This window comes from Apodemus sylvaticus, chromosome 10 (genome assembly GCF_947179515.1).
Source record: "Apodemus sylvaticus chromosome 10, mApoSyl1.1, whole genome shotgun sequence".
NCBI lineage: Eukaryota > Metazoa > Chordata > Mammalia > Rodentia > Muridae > Apodemus > Apodemus sylvaticus.
This window is the reverse complement of record NC_067481.1, coordinates 95,016,801-95,032,033: the sequence shown is the minus strand read 5'-3', so window position 1 is coordinate 95,032,033 and position 15,233 is coordinate 95,016,801. Positions and strand designations below refer to the sequence as shown.

General features: G+C 49.4%; 1 protein-coding gene across 3 annotated transcripts in view; it reads right to left on the bottom strand.

The window, feature by feature from the left end:
- Positions 1–15,233, bottom strand: part of Rab11fip3 (RAB11 family interacting protein 3) — a 78,912-nt gene that overhangs the window by 6,956 nt on the left and 56,723 nt on the right. The window contains exons 5-9 of one of the 3 annotated variants that reach the window (XM_052194783.1): positions 15,078–15,227; positions 13,496–13,630; positions 10,346–10,381; positions 6,164–6,257; positions 352–455 (exon numbers count right to left, since the gene is read on the bottom strand). In XM_052194783.1, the coding sequence (XP_052050743.1) occupies positions 352–455; positions 6,164–6,257; positions 10,346–10,381; positions 13,496–13,630; positions 15,078–15,227 (519 nt within the window). The remainder of the gene's footprint in view (positions 1–351; positions 456–6,163; positions 6,258–10,345; positions 10,382–13,495; positions 13,631–15,077; positions 15,228–15,233) is intronic. The other 2 variants (XM_052194781.1, XM_052194782.1) reach the window with 2 other exon arrangements.

Below are 15,233 nucleotides of genomic sequence, written 5' to 3'. Positions count from 1 at the left end.
CACAATTCTTTCTCCTCCACGTGTGGAATGTATGTATGAAACACCAGGCCCGGCTCCCCATTTTAGGCGGTACCTCCCCTCCTGGCTCCTAGTGAATAGAACAGCCTTGCTTGCATACAGGCAAGTAGTACCCTCGCTCACTTCTCTGGGGCTCTACTGTTGATGATACGGTGACAGCCATCTACAGAGTCTCAGATCAACCAGTGATAGTCCTCTGGCCATGCCTGGCATCCACCCCGCATGTGAGTGGATGGGTGGTATCAGGTAAGAACAAGTTCTCTGCAGGATTCTGCTCAGTGAGGTAGAGGATGCATATGGTGTGAGTGATGCTTTGGGCAGAGCCACACTTACCTGTGCACCAGCTGCAGGTTTTCCTGCCTCAGCCGGCCATGCTGCTCGCCGGCAGCTGCACTGTCCTTCTCCAGCTCTGACACCCGTCTCTCCAGGAAGATGACCTAGGTAAAGAGACGACTGCCTGAGGAACACGCTGAAAGAGGTAAACGCTGTGTCTGTGAGGGAGCACTGGAGAGGCAGCATGGCATTCCCATACCCACCTGCTGAGTGGGGGTCGGGCTCATCCTTAAAAGACTATCTCATAAATCCAGAGCAATGCAGCGCTCACAGGGTCACAGTCAAATCAACAGAGCAGGGCAGATGTCCCTGGGAAATTCAAGCTCTAGTGGCCTCATGGCTTCTGCATGGGACCCTGAGGTTTACCCAGACACACATTCACACGTGAGACTCAACTGCCAGACAAAACACATGGAGGAGGCCCAGATGTTGGGGAGAGTAGGGATAGAAAGGGCTAGGTCTCCGTCTTCTCCTCCTTCAGGAGAGAAGATACTATAAGGAGAAATGGAGAGAAGCAGGGGAGGGATTTAGCCTCAGAACACAGGGAAGCCCTGGAGATATTGGTTGTGGAGAAAGGACTATAGCAGAGGTGAGGCCTGGCTGAAACAGAGAGGAGCCACCAGGCGAGGCTGACAGAAGGCCCGGAGGGCGCCCAGGCCAAGTGGGCACAGGTGAATGCATGGCTGAGCATAGAGGACGTCGGGTGGTTGGAGGGAACCCTTTGTAGGAGTCACGTGAGCACACTGTGAGGAAAGGCAGGTGAGTGAGGTGAAATATGGAGGAACCAAGTGGGCTGCAAGATGAGGGGTGGTGAGGTGCCGGGAGGGCAAGGCCGGGCTCAGGAGGAACCAGGTAGGGTTGTTGCTGCCACCCTTCCCAGACTCACATGGGCCTTGGCAAGGGGCGTGACCAGAGAGGGGCCTGGCCAGGCTGGGGCAATGTACATAAGACAAGCCCATGGTGGAGTTATCTCTCTGTGGTGTTTAAAATGAAAATGGCGCCAGAGGACTTGTGTATTTAAATGGCTATTCTTGGTTGTCACCTCGACTACATCTGGAGTCAACTAAAACCCCAGTGGCTGAGGACACGTGTGAGCCCCAGCCTAGGAGGGTGTCAGCGGCTCAAGTGAGGGCATTCATTGGTAAAGAATGGAATCCTGTAACTTGGGGTGGAAATGGTGAGAGGGCCTAATGAAGCTGAGAACTTTGAACCCAGAGTGTCAGGGTTTACCTCACCGGAGGAGGTAGTCTCCCCACCTCAGCAGAAGATGTTTTCCAACACCATGAAACATGACCTTTCCACCTCTGACTGCGAAAATCGATCCTTCACTGTTGCTAGACCAGCAGTGACTTTCTCTGGAGGAGATGTCAGATGACACAATACTGATGTTCTTCAGGGCCACCCAACAGTTGCCTCTAGACCCACAACCAGACGCAAGGCTAAGCTGGCTCCTAGAGGGGAGCTTGTCAAGTGTAGGCCGTGAGGAGGTGCACCACACTGCTAAGGAGCTCAATGTGTTTGCCAATTCAGTCTAGCCGAAGTCTGGGGACTGTGTGGGAATGGATTTTACGGGTGTGGGATAATGGTAGAGGGGACACAGAAGGGGGTCAGGATGGGTTTACTGATATGGGGTCCATGAAGCAGAGATTCTAGGTTTACTATGGAAGCTCTCACAGGTAAAGAAAGGTGTCAAAAGAAAGGTGTCAAAAGCCAGGTGGTAGTGGCATATACCTTTAATCAATCCCAGCACTTGGGAGACAGAGGAGGCAGCTCTCTATAAATCTGAGGCCAGCCTGGTCTACAGAGCTAGCTCCAGAACAGCCAAAGGCTACAGAGAAACTCTCTCTTGAAAAACTAAAACCAAACCAAACCAAACCAAACCAAACCAAAAAGTTGTCAGAAGTCTGAGTGATGGCTGAAGCATGGGTCAGGTGATAACCTACCAAAAAGGAGCTGCGGACACCACCCTTGGCTTAGTGTTGATGAAGGGATTGTAAGGCTCAAGGAAGTTGCAATGTTAGAGTGTGTACACTGTAAACCTAATCCTCCACAAGGGGAAGGCCCAGAAGACTTGCCCTTCACTAACAGTGTAAGACAAAAAACATCGAGAGGGATCCGACACACCTGAGGAGCTCTGTAGACCTTAGTCTGGAAGATGAAATACAATGGGTTCAACCAGGCCCAGAAAGCAGGGGCCACGTGGCACCACTGACTTGCCAAAGGTAAGGTGATTTACTTATTGTAATGGGCAGCACGGGCAAAGTGAATTTGATGGTGGCATGACTCGGATGGACCTTTGGTACCAGCTAATCAATCATGGTGTCTCTAGGCGTGACCTAGATAAGAAGCCTGCCGCAGTTTTGTTTGAGGCAGTCTGCAGACCCAGAAATCCCTTGAAGGAAGGGATGGCCAGGCTCCCCTAAGGACCTTGATAAATACCTAAGAGTTTTTCTGTTAGCCTTTCCACAGTTCATCCCCAGGGGCGTGCTGCCTTTTATAGGGTTAACTGCACACTGGGGAAAAGGAAATCTGACTTTCCCAGGTCTGTTGGGTAGGGATTGATGCTGATTGAACCCCTCCTAAGAAACACTGTGGGCCTCCACTTAGACAAGGGAATTATGGGGGTCAGGTGATTAATAGAGTTTTTGCTGGAGTCTGACTTATAGTAGGTTTGGGGTGTGGGAGGTCCCTGAACTCATCCTGTGGCTATTATAATTGAGATAAATATATTTAGAAGTAGAATTCTCGTGTTGGTTACCTGAGCTGTGGAGTGAGGACTATTATAGTTAGAAAAGCTGAGTGGAAAGTCTTTAGAGTTGCTTCTGCAAGGGCAAATCGTGAGTACCTGGATCCAACAGACCTGATGCCTCTAAGCCATCAGGCTGAGACACAAGACCAGTGTCAGGAGTGGCAAATGATCAGATTTCTAAGGGAAATTGGATTGCTTTTCCACAATGGTGGTAAGAAGATTATGTGTGGAGTGCAGGAGATCCTTTGGGTGACCCTTGGGTGACCGTGCCCTGTGATTAAAGTCTGTGGGAAAGTACAACAGCCTAATCCAGGCGGGATGACAGAGGGAAGAGACCCTTCAGGGATGACAGTGTGGGTCACCCCTCCAGGAAAAGAGCCAACAGCTGCTGTGGCGCTTGCTGAAGGTGGAGGAAATACAGACTGGGTGGAGGAGGAAAGCACAGATACATACCAGCTGGGGCAGGAGACCAGCTGCAAAGACACAGGTCATAATCACTAACAAGAGTGCTTCTATCTTATTTTGTTATGTGTTTGTACAGATATTTGTGTTTTTTTCCCTCAATTTCTTTGTCATGAAAAATAACACCAATTATGAGAATATCAATGACTATGGCATTTAAATTTGATACCAAAAGTCTTTCAAGGGACATTGAGACCTATGTGGGGTTGTATGTGGGATTGTTTTTATGATGTTAGGTGTAATTATTACCTGGTTATTGTTTTCATTTGGCAATTAAGCACAACATGCGGAGATATGATTGTCAAATTGACAAACTGTGAAACTGGTATGGCTATTCTCAGTGGCCACCTTAACTAAATTTGGAATTAAAACCTAAGTGGCTGGGTGCACCTATGTTTTTTCCCCCGAGACAGATTTTCTCTGTGTAGCCTTGCTGTCCTGGAATCTGGAGACTGGCTTCAAACTCTGAGATCCACTTGCCTCTGCCTCTCAAGTGCTAGGAAGGGATTGTTTTCCTTATATTTTGTGAGGGTAGCCTCTATCTCTCCAGCCTGGGGGATTATTTCTTTCTTAGCTAAATAATTTGAAGTGGGAAGACCTCCTATAATCCAGGTGGCAGTGCTAGCAGCTTACATGTAGGACATGGAAGAAAGAAGCCTGCTCTTTGTCTGCTTGTTCTCACTCTCACTGGCAAGACCATTCCTTCATGGGCATCAAACCCCCCCCCCCTTTTTTTTTTCAGGATTCTGGCATATACTAGAGAGCAGCTGAGACATCCAGCCTTGTAGACTGAACAACTACTGGATCCTTTGGACCTCTCATTGGTACATAGCCATTGTTAGACAAGCTGGACCACAGTCTGTAAACTATTGTCATAAATGCCATCTCTGTCTGTCTGTCTGTCCACATGCATGTATGTATGTATGTGTGTATATATATATATATATATTCATTCTGTAAATTCTTTTTCCCTATACAACCCTGACTAATACAGCTAGAGTTGGTCCCCAGTTGATGAAACTGGGAAGGATTAGGAAGTGAGCTCTTTTTGGAAGAGGTGTGTCACTGGAGTCAGACTTTGAGGTTTCAAAAGCCCCCACCCTTTCCAGTGTTTGCTCTGTGTCATGGCTGTGTCTTACAAAGTGAGCTCTCAGCTGCTAGCTGTTCCTTCCTGTCTGCTGCCAAGCTCCCTGCATCATATGATGGTGACAGACTCCAATCTCTCTGGAACTGTAAATCCCAATAATATCTGTCATCTCTAAGCTGCCTTGGTCATGGTGTCTTATCGCAGTAACAGCATTTTGTGTGTGTGTGTGTGTGTGTGTGTGTGTGTGTGTCTCAGGAAGGCCATTGCAAGAAGCTGTGAAAGTGAAGAGTGGATCTTGTTAGAGACCCCAAGATACTGGAGATGTCAGAGCCGTGAAGTGTCTTGTCAGGGAGAGCTGCACACAGGACTGGAATCAGCCCAGGAGAGAGAAGCTGTCACTGTCAGCAAAGCTGGAAGGGTGGAGCCACCTATGCCCTTTGACACTGGACATGGAACTAAAAGGTTTGAAGTTTGCCCTGCTAGGATTTGGTCTTCCTTTGGTTCAGTATTTCCCCACTGTGCCCCATCCCTGTCTTCTGAAGTGGAATATATTCTGCGTACTGCATGCTAGGAGCATGTAATTTCCTTTTTGAGTTTACTTATAGTTAAAACTAAGAGATAACCTTGAGACTCAGAGACTAAAGACTTTTAAACTATATTGAGACTATAAAAGATGCTGGGATGTCTGAAGATGTACTACATGCAGTGTGCATTCTGGTATGGCCACAAAACTATGGGACCAAGGAGGGAGATGCAGCGGCTGAGATGAGGATGGCTCCCATAGTGTGTCTATTTGGATGGTCAATCCTGAGCTGAAGGAGCTCTGGGAGGAAGAGGAGGTGTGGTCTTGATGGAGGAAGTGAGCCACTGGGTCAGGTTTTGAGTTTTCAACCCCAGCCATCCCTAGATAGCTCACTCTGCCTCATGACGTTTAAGACGCGAGCTCTCAGCTGCTGCTCCAGCACCACACCAGCCTGCCTGCTGACCTGGTCCCAGCTGTCAGGGTCATGGACTCTGCCCTCTGAAACTATAAGCCCCAAGGAAAGTTGTGTAATCGGCATCTGTCCTTGGTGACCCCTAAAATGACTCATATTTCCGGGCCCAATCTAGCACAGTAACTAATGACAGTCTGGAGAAATGGTTAACTCTTGTTCTTCTAGGACTGCCACACATGTGTGTGCATTAGTGTAACCTCACACATACACACACAACTAGAAAATATAATAAAATATTATGCACCTGTATAGTTCTATTCCTGGCTTGCTCTGCTCAAATCCTATGAAATGCCCCTTTCATAACATAAGCATTTGATGGCTGAGCAGAGGATCTAGTCAGCTCGATGACACCACTGCTGAGCTATCCCAACAATACTCAAGAGCGAAAAAGAGACCAGGTGTTGCCAAGCACACCCACCCCCTGACAGAGCACACAGGGGACAGACAGGCCCTTGGCCCCCATCGGGTTCTGGCGATACTGCCTTTCCCCTCTGCCCAGCCCCTGGCAGTAGCACCTACCTTGTCAGCAATGTCCTCCTCTGGACACTCCACAGGCTCAGGGGGAGGGTCCTCCAGGGCCTCCATAGTCAGAGTCCCTGACTGGTGCAGATACCTACAGAAAAGAACCAACAGCAGAGGGAAGAATGGGAAAAAACAAACAACAGGCTCTTCACACAAGAGTACTTTTAAGTCCCTCTGAGAGGAAGAGGCCAGCATCAGGGAACCCACACCCTCACTCCTCCTGCTCAAAGCACCACTAAAGGGTGTCCCTGGGCCAGATGCCTTTACCGAGAGGCCTGGAACAAGCAGATTGCCTTCTATAGCCTAGGTCCTCCCTGCACCCTTTGGAGCCTGACAGCACAATGCCTCTCCCTGTCAGCTGAGAGGACCAACAGGGTACTTTGGACCAGAGTGCAATAAAACACATCATTCCTCACCATGGTATGAAACAATATCGAACATTAATTAAGGAGCTTGACTCCTGTACAGTACACCTACATGTGTGAATCTGTGTTGTTGTTGTTGAGATGACAGCATTTTGGCTTTTTAACTAAACTTACAGTCTGTCTTCCTATGTTAGTCCCATGCCTGCAGTGGGTCACTATGCCAGCTCTATAGACATTTTGTTTCTTTCTGTTCTGAGACACATATTGCCTTGTAGACACTGGCTAGTTAGTTTGGAACTCAACATGTAGACCAGGCTGGCCTCAAATTCAGAGCTCCACCTGCCTCTGCTGGATTAAAGGTCTACACCATCACACCCTGTTTCTACATACATTCTTGACACCGGGATTCTAGTGTGTTCTCAGTGGTACTGACAGTTAAGGGTTCCCAGGGTGCTATAAACCCTGTGAGCCACTGAGATCACACTGTGGGTCACAGGTAGAGCTAGGTAAGAACCAAGTTCATAGTCCTCAAGGGCACCAATGCCAATGGTCAAGGATGCTGACCGACTGGGTCCAGACATCAGCCCTGCAGACTCACGAGACAGCAAGGACCTCTCTTGGTACTCTTGGCAGGGGCCGCTCCTCAGGTGCAGATGCCTGGGCAGGGGGTTCCTCAGATGGACATGGCTTAGGATTCAGACTAACCTGTTTAGCTGGTAAGGCTAATTCAGCAGCAGCTCACATACCCTTAGGGGCACATGTACAGACGTGACAGCAGAGCCGTGTGCTGAGTTTGTCCCACACTTGGGGCCAGGCTCTAAAGCCTGACAGTCTGACACTCACATCTGTGTGACCTGATAAAGCATTCAAGCTCACTGAGCCTTCTCTATGAAATGGGGGACAATCTGCAAGCCAGGGGTTTCAGTGAGGTTTCAACATGGGTATTTTATAGATAGCTTGGGGAAGGAGGTGACCGACTGAGGATTCAGCTGTGGCCACTTGGCCTTATCAGTGAATGAGGCTGTTTCCTTTCTCACTGACTGAGCTTGTACATTTCCTTTTCCCCCGCCTCATGAATGTTTTACTGGGAAAGGAAGCAAGCTCCTGTGCTCTGAAATTATAAAGCCATGCAGCACGCTGGGAGAATCACTTACTTCTAGAGCCTGCTCTGTGTATCCTCAGATCTTCAAAGGGGTGCTGACCAAAAGTATGTTCTCAGGCAGTCACTGCTCTTAAAGAGGACCTTGCCCTCAATCTGATGCCACACCCAGGACATTTTGCCCACCCTAGACCCTAGGGGACACTCTGGGCAAGGGCGAAGGCCTGGGCCCATCTCAGGACAGCGGAACACGCTGCCCCTAAGTACCCAGCGTGTGTCCCTCTTGCTGAAGCTGAGCTTGTTTGGCATAGGGAGTGTGGCTTATTCAATCCTCAGCAAGAAGAGGGGCTCTTCCTTCACCAACTCCACTCAAGAATCCCCGGGAGACAGGACTGTGGCTACCAAGAGGAGCATGAGGTTCTGGGACTCCCACAGACCCACATGCTGTAAATCCCACTGGGCCAACTCTGTGCCAGATGCCTCAAGGAGAGGCCCTACTCCGTTTCCATTGATGGGGACAGGGAGGGAATAGCTTCATGGACACAGACAAATCAGAGTCACAGCTGGGCACTGCAAATACCCATCTTAGGCACCACACACAAAGGGCTGTCCTGTCTACAATGTAAATTCTGTGTTTCCTGAGAATTCTGGGGGCGAATTAAGGGCACAATGGCTTATAAAATCTGCATATATGCCTTTTTATTCTGCAGGTACACTTCAGGATGTATTTCTTATTCATAAATTAACTGTGAATGTGGAAGCTGAGTTTTGTTGTAACAAATATATCTGACAAGAAAACTAAATTCTGAGACTATTTCAAAGGATCGGACTTCACTGCCCTCCCTTCTCTGGCTGCTCACGTCCTCTGCCTCTGTGATTTTCTCTAGATGCAACGCCCAGCAGCTGCCCTGGCCCTGTCAGCAGCTTAGTACGGAGGCTGAGCTCAGGTGGCACTTCCTCCAGGCACCGTTTGCTCAGGATGATTTGAGCAGGGCGGCCAAGCCCTTCCTTGCCAATCTGTAAGTACGGCCGGGTGGCCATGGCATTACTATACAGTCCCTCCTTGAAGAGGTGACAGTCAGAGGAGCTCCTCGTTTCTTCCAGACCCCCGGCTGTCAGGAGGCCGTTGCTGCAGGATGAGGCACATATAATATAAAGGCACAGCGAGACAATCCCACTGGAGACCCGAGCAGCCAGGAAGCATCCGGGTCAGCAGGTTCACCTTCACTGTGCTCCTCATGCTCACCAGAAAGAGGCCTTGCCACAAGACTCATGAAATTTATTATCTGTTTGTTTTGTTTTGTTTTGGGTGGTTGTGGGTAAACCTAAGGCCCATACATGTTAGGCGTGTACTTTAATCACTGAGCTATAGTCTCAGAATTTTTGTAAAATCTTGAAATAGCAGTTAAGTAGAATCTCCTGCCTCGACCTCCCAAGTAGTTGTGATTATAGGCCTGTAGCAACAAACAAGCTAACACTGATCTTCTGAAGCAGAGGCAACATCTTAAAAGCTTCCAGAGAGAGAAAAGCCAAAAAGAAACAAGTTGTTAGACTTAGTAGCAACTCTAGTACCAAAGGCTGTGTGATCAATGACTCCAGAAAAATCTAAGGAAAACCATAACCTTAGCCTAAATCAGCCAAAGGACACTCCACTCAAGGCCTCCTGTTTTACCTCCAGGTCCCTCCCCTCTCAGGAAGCCACAGGAAGATGCGAGGAAAGGCTGTGGCAGGGAGCTGTGTGACTCAGTCTGTGAAGCAGATTCACAAGGTGTGGGGAGACATGCCAGGACCCCAGTTGTGAAACCAGGAGATATGCTGTACAAACAGGAGGGAATACTCCCCTGTGGCCCCACGAGAAGGCTGGCCAGTTGAGACCAGACAGACTCAGAAGACAACACAACAGCATAGTGGTGACCACGGGCTCTGCAGCAACTTGTCTTAGAAGGACACACAGTACTACCTGAGCCTGGCCTTAAGAAGGGTGTCAGAGTCTTAGACCCTGACTTCAGTGAAGACTGTCCAGGAGCCAACTATCAGCAGAAGCACAACTCACCTTCTATAGCAGGAAGATGACAGCAGCCAAACTCCAAAAACAGAAGCTGGCCTTTAAGACTTTAGCAAGTGCTAGCTACAAGGTGGTGGCCCACACCTTTAGTCTAAGCACTTGGGAGGCAGAGGCAGGCGGATTCCTTGAGCTGCGGGCCAACCTAGTCTACAGAGTAAATTCTAGGACAACCAGGGCTACACAGAGAAACCCTGTCCCAAAAAGCAAACAAAACACCAAAAAACTTACACAAAACACCAAAACAATCTCCTCCCTCCCCCGAAAAACAAAAACCAATACTCTATCAAGACTTATTTCCCCACCCTGTCTCCTCTCCATGTGAGCCACTGGGCTGACCCCAGGCTGAGTCCACAGCAGCCACAGGGGGAGCGCTGCCCATCCCAGCCCTTACAGGGAGTGTGAAGGGCAAGGGAGCAGGAGAAGCTGCTGTGAGCCCCGGGTCCGGATCCAAACCCCCAGCTCTAGAAAGCCGGCCCACAACCACTCCCCTTAATTGCTTTCTATCCCAAACCATGAAATGTAACTTGAAAGTTTGAATTAAAAAACCCAAACCAAACCTGGAAAAAAGTATTTTCTGAAATGTTGTTCAGGATCTATGACTACAAGTATATTTCACAAGATTTTCGGCGAACGATCGAGGCTCTGCCTACCTTGCCACCTTCCTGCTGGAGAGCCGCTTGGCTGGGCTGTGCAAAAACCAAACAAACAGGAAAATAGTGTCAGGGAACAGACCAAAGGACAGGAGGAAACAGGAAGCTTGGGCTGTGGAGATAGCAGGGCACAGGCATGCAGCCCCTTGCCCCTGGCGAGCCTCATGCACACAATACCCACTCTACAAGGCAGAGGACATGCATGGCAGGCACCTTTTATAAAGGATCTCACTAAGTCTCAGCCTGAGCCCTCAAAAGATACCAAGCTCAGTGCTAAAACCCACCAGCTGACTGCACCTGGCTCCATACCATTGGCCACTGTCATGTCCCCAAGTGCTTCTGAAGCCATTATCCCAGTTGACTGGCTATCACACAGGCCTCCTGTGACAGGAGAGTGTCTAACTGTTTTGACTTGGGTCCAGAAACTTCACACTGCAAATATCTGTAGGGTAGGGAACTAGAAACCCTTCCTGGAGCCATCCTAGAGCAGTAACATGGGCCACCTACAGCAGCAGGGACAGGCTGAACACGCCTCTTCTTACTCCGAGGCAATCAGAGCATGGCCTCCCTTCTGAAGCTGTGGGCATATGTTCAGGCACACCTGTTTCAGCTCACAGCCTCTTCCTCTTCCTCTTCCAAGGGCCAGGCAGGCAATCTACCTGGTGTGGTGCATGCTGCACAAGTCACTCCTTTATCACTTCAGCTGGGCTCAGAACCATCCTTTGTGGTGGCTCTGGGCCGTACACTGCTGGGATCCATTTTCATTTGTGATGCTATATTCTGCCAATAGAGGGCACTGGCGAGACAATGCTGATAGCATGGTGCCTACAGAGGGCTCAGCTGTGCCATTTCGACAGGGCTGCAGACTGCTGAAGGGTGGTAGTGGGGTTTGAACCCCTTGGGTGCTGTTTGCTGTTCCTGCTTCTCAGAATTCTTGCCACTGCTCTGGTAGGCAACCTGTGCACCTACCCTCGGGGTGCTGTCCCTGAGCAGCTACTGTCCGGCTCCCTCTCCTGACTGGACTCCTGGCTAGCACTGTACAAATGTGCTGCTGTCTTTTGTTTTGTTTTGTTTTGTTTTGTTTTGTTTGGAGACAGGGTTTCTCTGTGTAGCCCTGGCTGTCCTGGAACTCACTCTGTAGACCAGGCTGGCCTCGAACTCAGAAATCCACCTGCCTCTGCCTCCCAGAGTGCTGGGATTACAGGCGTGCACCACCACTGCTCGGCTGCAGCTGTTTTATTATGGACACTCCTTGAACGATTAGAACAGATTGCTTTGTGTAACTATCAGTCTCGGGACCAGCAACTCAGTTTACAATTTTCAAAACAGATCTCCGAGTAAATCAGACTTCTTGGTTTCTAGGATCGTTTTGACTGATGCTCCCAATTACCTGAGGAACATGGCAGCCACAAGAATGCTGTGTGGCTCTTCCTGTTCTATGGTGAGTTCATGAAGCTTATCCTGAAGCAATCTATGAAGGCCAGGAGGCATGACTCAGCTCTTTCACTAGTATTCAGGTACTAGCATTAGCTGTGTCCTAACATTATAGTCTCTCTCCAGCTACAGAGCGTCATCCATGAGAGGTCCCTCTAGTCATGCTGAGCCACATACTGGTCTGAACCAGCCCCACAAGGCCTAACTGGCATGATCATTACCATCTTCCAGGCAGGTTTCCAGCACTGGAAAATTTCTCAGTGACTGAGACAACATACATATCTTCTTTCACATCCTATCTAACTCAAAGCTGCTCATCAATTGTAGGGTGGATGGATCACCAGCAGGAAGAACACAGCTGGCCCCTTCCTAGCACTGAACACATGGCAGGGGAAAGCCTGTGTGTCCTACACTGGGAACTGGAAGGGTTTCTGGAATCACCAGAGACCAGATTTTTATTTCAAGTCTTGCCAAAACATGCCCACAAAGAATGCTACTGGTTTTGTGACCAGGACCCCACCAGGTTCCCTCTGATCTTTCCCAGCTGGCCAACATCCTACTTCACCGGGTATTGGCTAAAGGCCTTTAGCTTTGTGATGCTGTGCAGAACACAGGAAAAAGGCTAACATGTCATGTGTACCATGAGGGGAACTGGAACAGGACAGAGGTGTAGATACAGCCTGGCTAAAGCCCTGCAGTGGCAGGGCAGACAAGGGGCAGTCTCTAACAGACCTCCAAGCATGCTCTACTCCCAGGATGCTTTGCCTTTTTGCTGTAACAGTGCTGCCCAACAAGAGCCTGTGTAGCCACTTGCCACCTGTACCTAGCAGGAGATGCTATCGGTAGCATCACATACAGCCCTTCTCTTCTCCTCAAAGTCCCCTAGCCAAGGACGTGTCCCTCTTCACACCGAGCCAATGACGTCTGGCAAATGTTGAGGTGGACAAAGAACCCAAAGATGTTTCCTATGAGTTTGTGAAGTTGCAAGGAGCCAGCAAGGGGAACTTGGCTGGAATGCTGGTTCTGCTGGGACTGGTCACAGAGACAGTGGGACAAAGGGTAGAGATGAGACATGTACAGGAGAGCAGGCAGAGGAGCAGCAGCAGGAGGTATAAGAGTAAAGTAGCAATGCTAAGTTCCTCTGAATGCCAATGTACATCAACCCTACAGAGCAGGCCCGCAGAGCACAGGGGATCACGACCAAACTAGAATTCCAGAAAACGAACTACTTACAAATTTTGTTCTGTTTTTTCAAGAGAGGGTTTCTCTGTGTAGCCCTGGCTGTCCTGGAACTTGCTCTATAGACCAGCCTAGCCTCGAACTCAGAGAGCTGCTGCCTCTGCTGGATTCAAAGTGTGTGCCACCACTGCCCAGCAGCAAATTTGACTTCAAAAACCCATCTTTAAATCCCCCAGCTCTGTTCCTGTACTGATTTTTGTGAAATGCTGGCGTATCCTCTGTCACATGCTGGGTTGGTTCCTCCCACAGGGAGAGCAGTCAACGAGGTTGTCACATGCATAAAGGAGAAAGGACACAGGCAGCAAGCTACATCAAGGCATGCGGTGCTAGCTGGGCTGCAGGAAGAGTCCCAGTGTCCCAGTGCCTTGCTAGCCAAGGTGACCAGAGCAGGATTACCAGGGACTCCACCCAGGAATGGGAAGCACCGCAGTGGGAGTCTTCCGTCAGCCTGGGGTGTGACTAGGTCCTACACATTACCTATTCATTTCAAGATCAGTCAGGCGGGCGGACAGATCTTCAAGGCGGTTGATCTGTTTGTGGCACTGGCTACAGTAAAACTCAAAGGCCTCGTCAGTGAGGACGTCGCACAGCTTTGAGGCAAGAGGGTTGGAGCTAGAAGGACAGAGGGCCAGTCAGGAGAGAGGAGGCCCAAGGGGAGAGGTGTGGAGGGAAAAAGTCAGAGGGAAGAGAATGAACTGTCCGAGGTGCTGGCGGTGCTCTTGGGACTACCACTAACCATCCTCATATCACCTGGAGGAGCCTGGATACCCACCAGCTTGACACATGCCCCCTGCTGGCCAGCGGGAGCTATAACACAAAGCCCCACTTAACTGGAAGGCAATATATCCACAGCCTTCTCCCCTGTGGAAGTCACATGAATGTGACATCAAAGTGTGTATCCAGGGGAGTTTATTTGCTATTTCCCCGTTTTTGTTATTTCATGATGATATTATTGTCTCAAATAAACAAACAAACAAACAAACAAATAAAAGGCACATTGGCAGACTTGTGCTTTTGAGATCTGTGCTATCTTGGGATTCTGTCAACCTTCTGGGAATGCTGGGGCTCAACTCCTATGATTCCAATTCAACAAGCTCTTAGTGCACTATCATGATGTATCTACTCTGGGCACTGAAGTCAGGCAGGCAACCTCATCCCTAGGGTAGGACCCACAGCCTATGGGAAGCTAATCTGGAAGATCAATTTAAAGAACAATAGAAAGGAATATATAAAATGTAGTGTGAAAATTACAATTTAGATCGAAAACACCAGGCAGGAGATGGGGCAAACTTCACAAACAGGAGAGACTGCATCATGGATGCGGAAATGCCAAGTTCTGGAATAAGTCCACTTCTTCCAACTCAAAGTCCCTAGGACTTCTTGCAGGAAGACTGGGCACCCAGGATGCACTCAGTGAGCTCACTTCACAGCCAGGGTACTGAGGACGGCCCAGGTGCAGCTTACTGATAGCCCTCCTAGCCCTGGTTCCACGTCTGCACTGCCATGGTAAGCGAGCTGAAGTAGACACAAAAGGATCACAAAATTCAGGAACATGAAAGCAAATAGGAGATGTGGGCAACATGGAAGAGCTACCCGGCCGGGCCCTGGCCCCACTGAGAGGCAGTGGTTTCCTTAGATGGAATGCTCCGGAGGGAATACCTGGGTCTTCAGACAGACCAGGCAGGGTCTAGTGAGTATACCAGTCAACGTCCTGAGGCACAACTTCCGAGAAAGTGAGCATCTCCATCTTGCCTAATAACATCATAGCTTGGTTTACTTAAAGCTAGAACTTTTCAGAAAATTTGGGCAATATTAGCACATGAGAGAGCCTGGCTTATGACTCTAGTGTCCCTCAAAGCCAGCCACAGGCCAGAGTGATCAGTGGCAGACAGAGGGTCTCAGCCTTCACTCTAAGCCAGGCTCACAACTTCTCCGTGTGGTTTAGCTATCCAGCATCAGACAAAGCAAGCCTCCTGACCCGCAGCTCAGGTCCAGCAGAGACATTTCCCCATTACTAGGCATAGAGAGGGAGTGGGTCATGAACAGTGCAAGGAGTCACCTGGGGGTGAGAAAAGCAGGGTCTTCGCAGTCCAGTTCCCCATTACAGAGGGTCTCTGGGGACAGCTCTGCCTCACTGCCCTCACCATAATCTTCAAAATGTTCCTCACCACCAATCACCATGACGACAGCTTGGCTGTGGGGGCGGGATCTACAA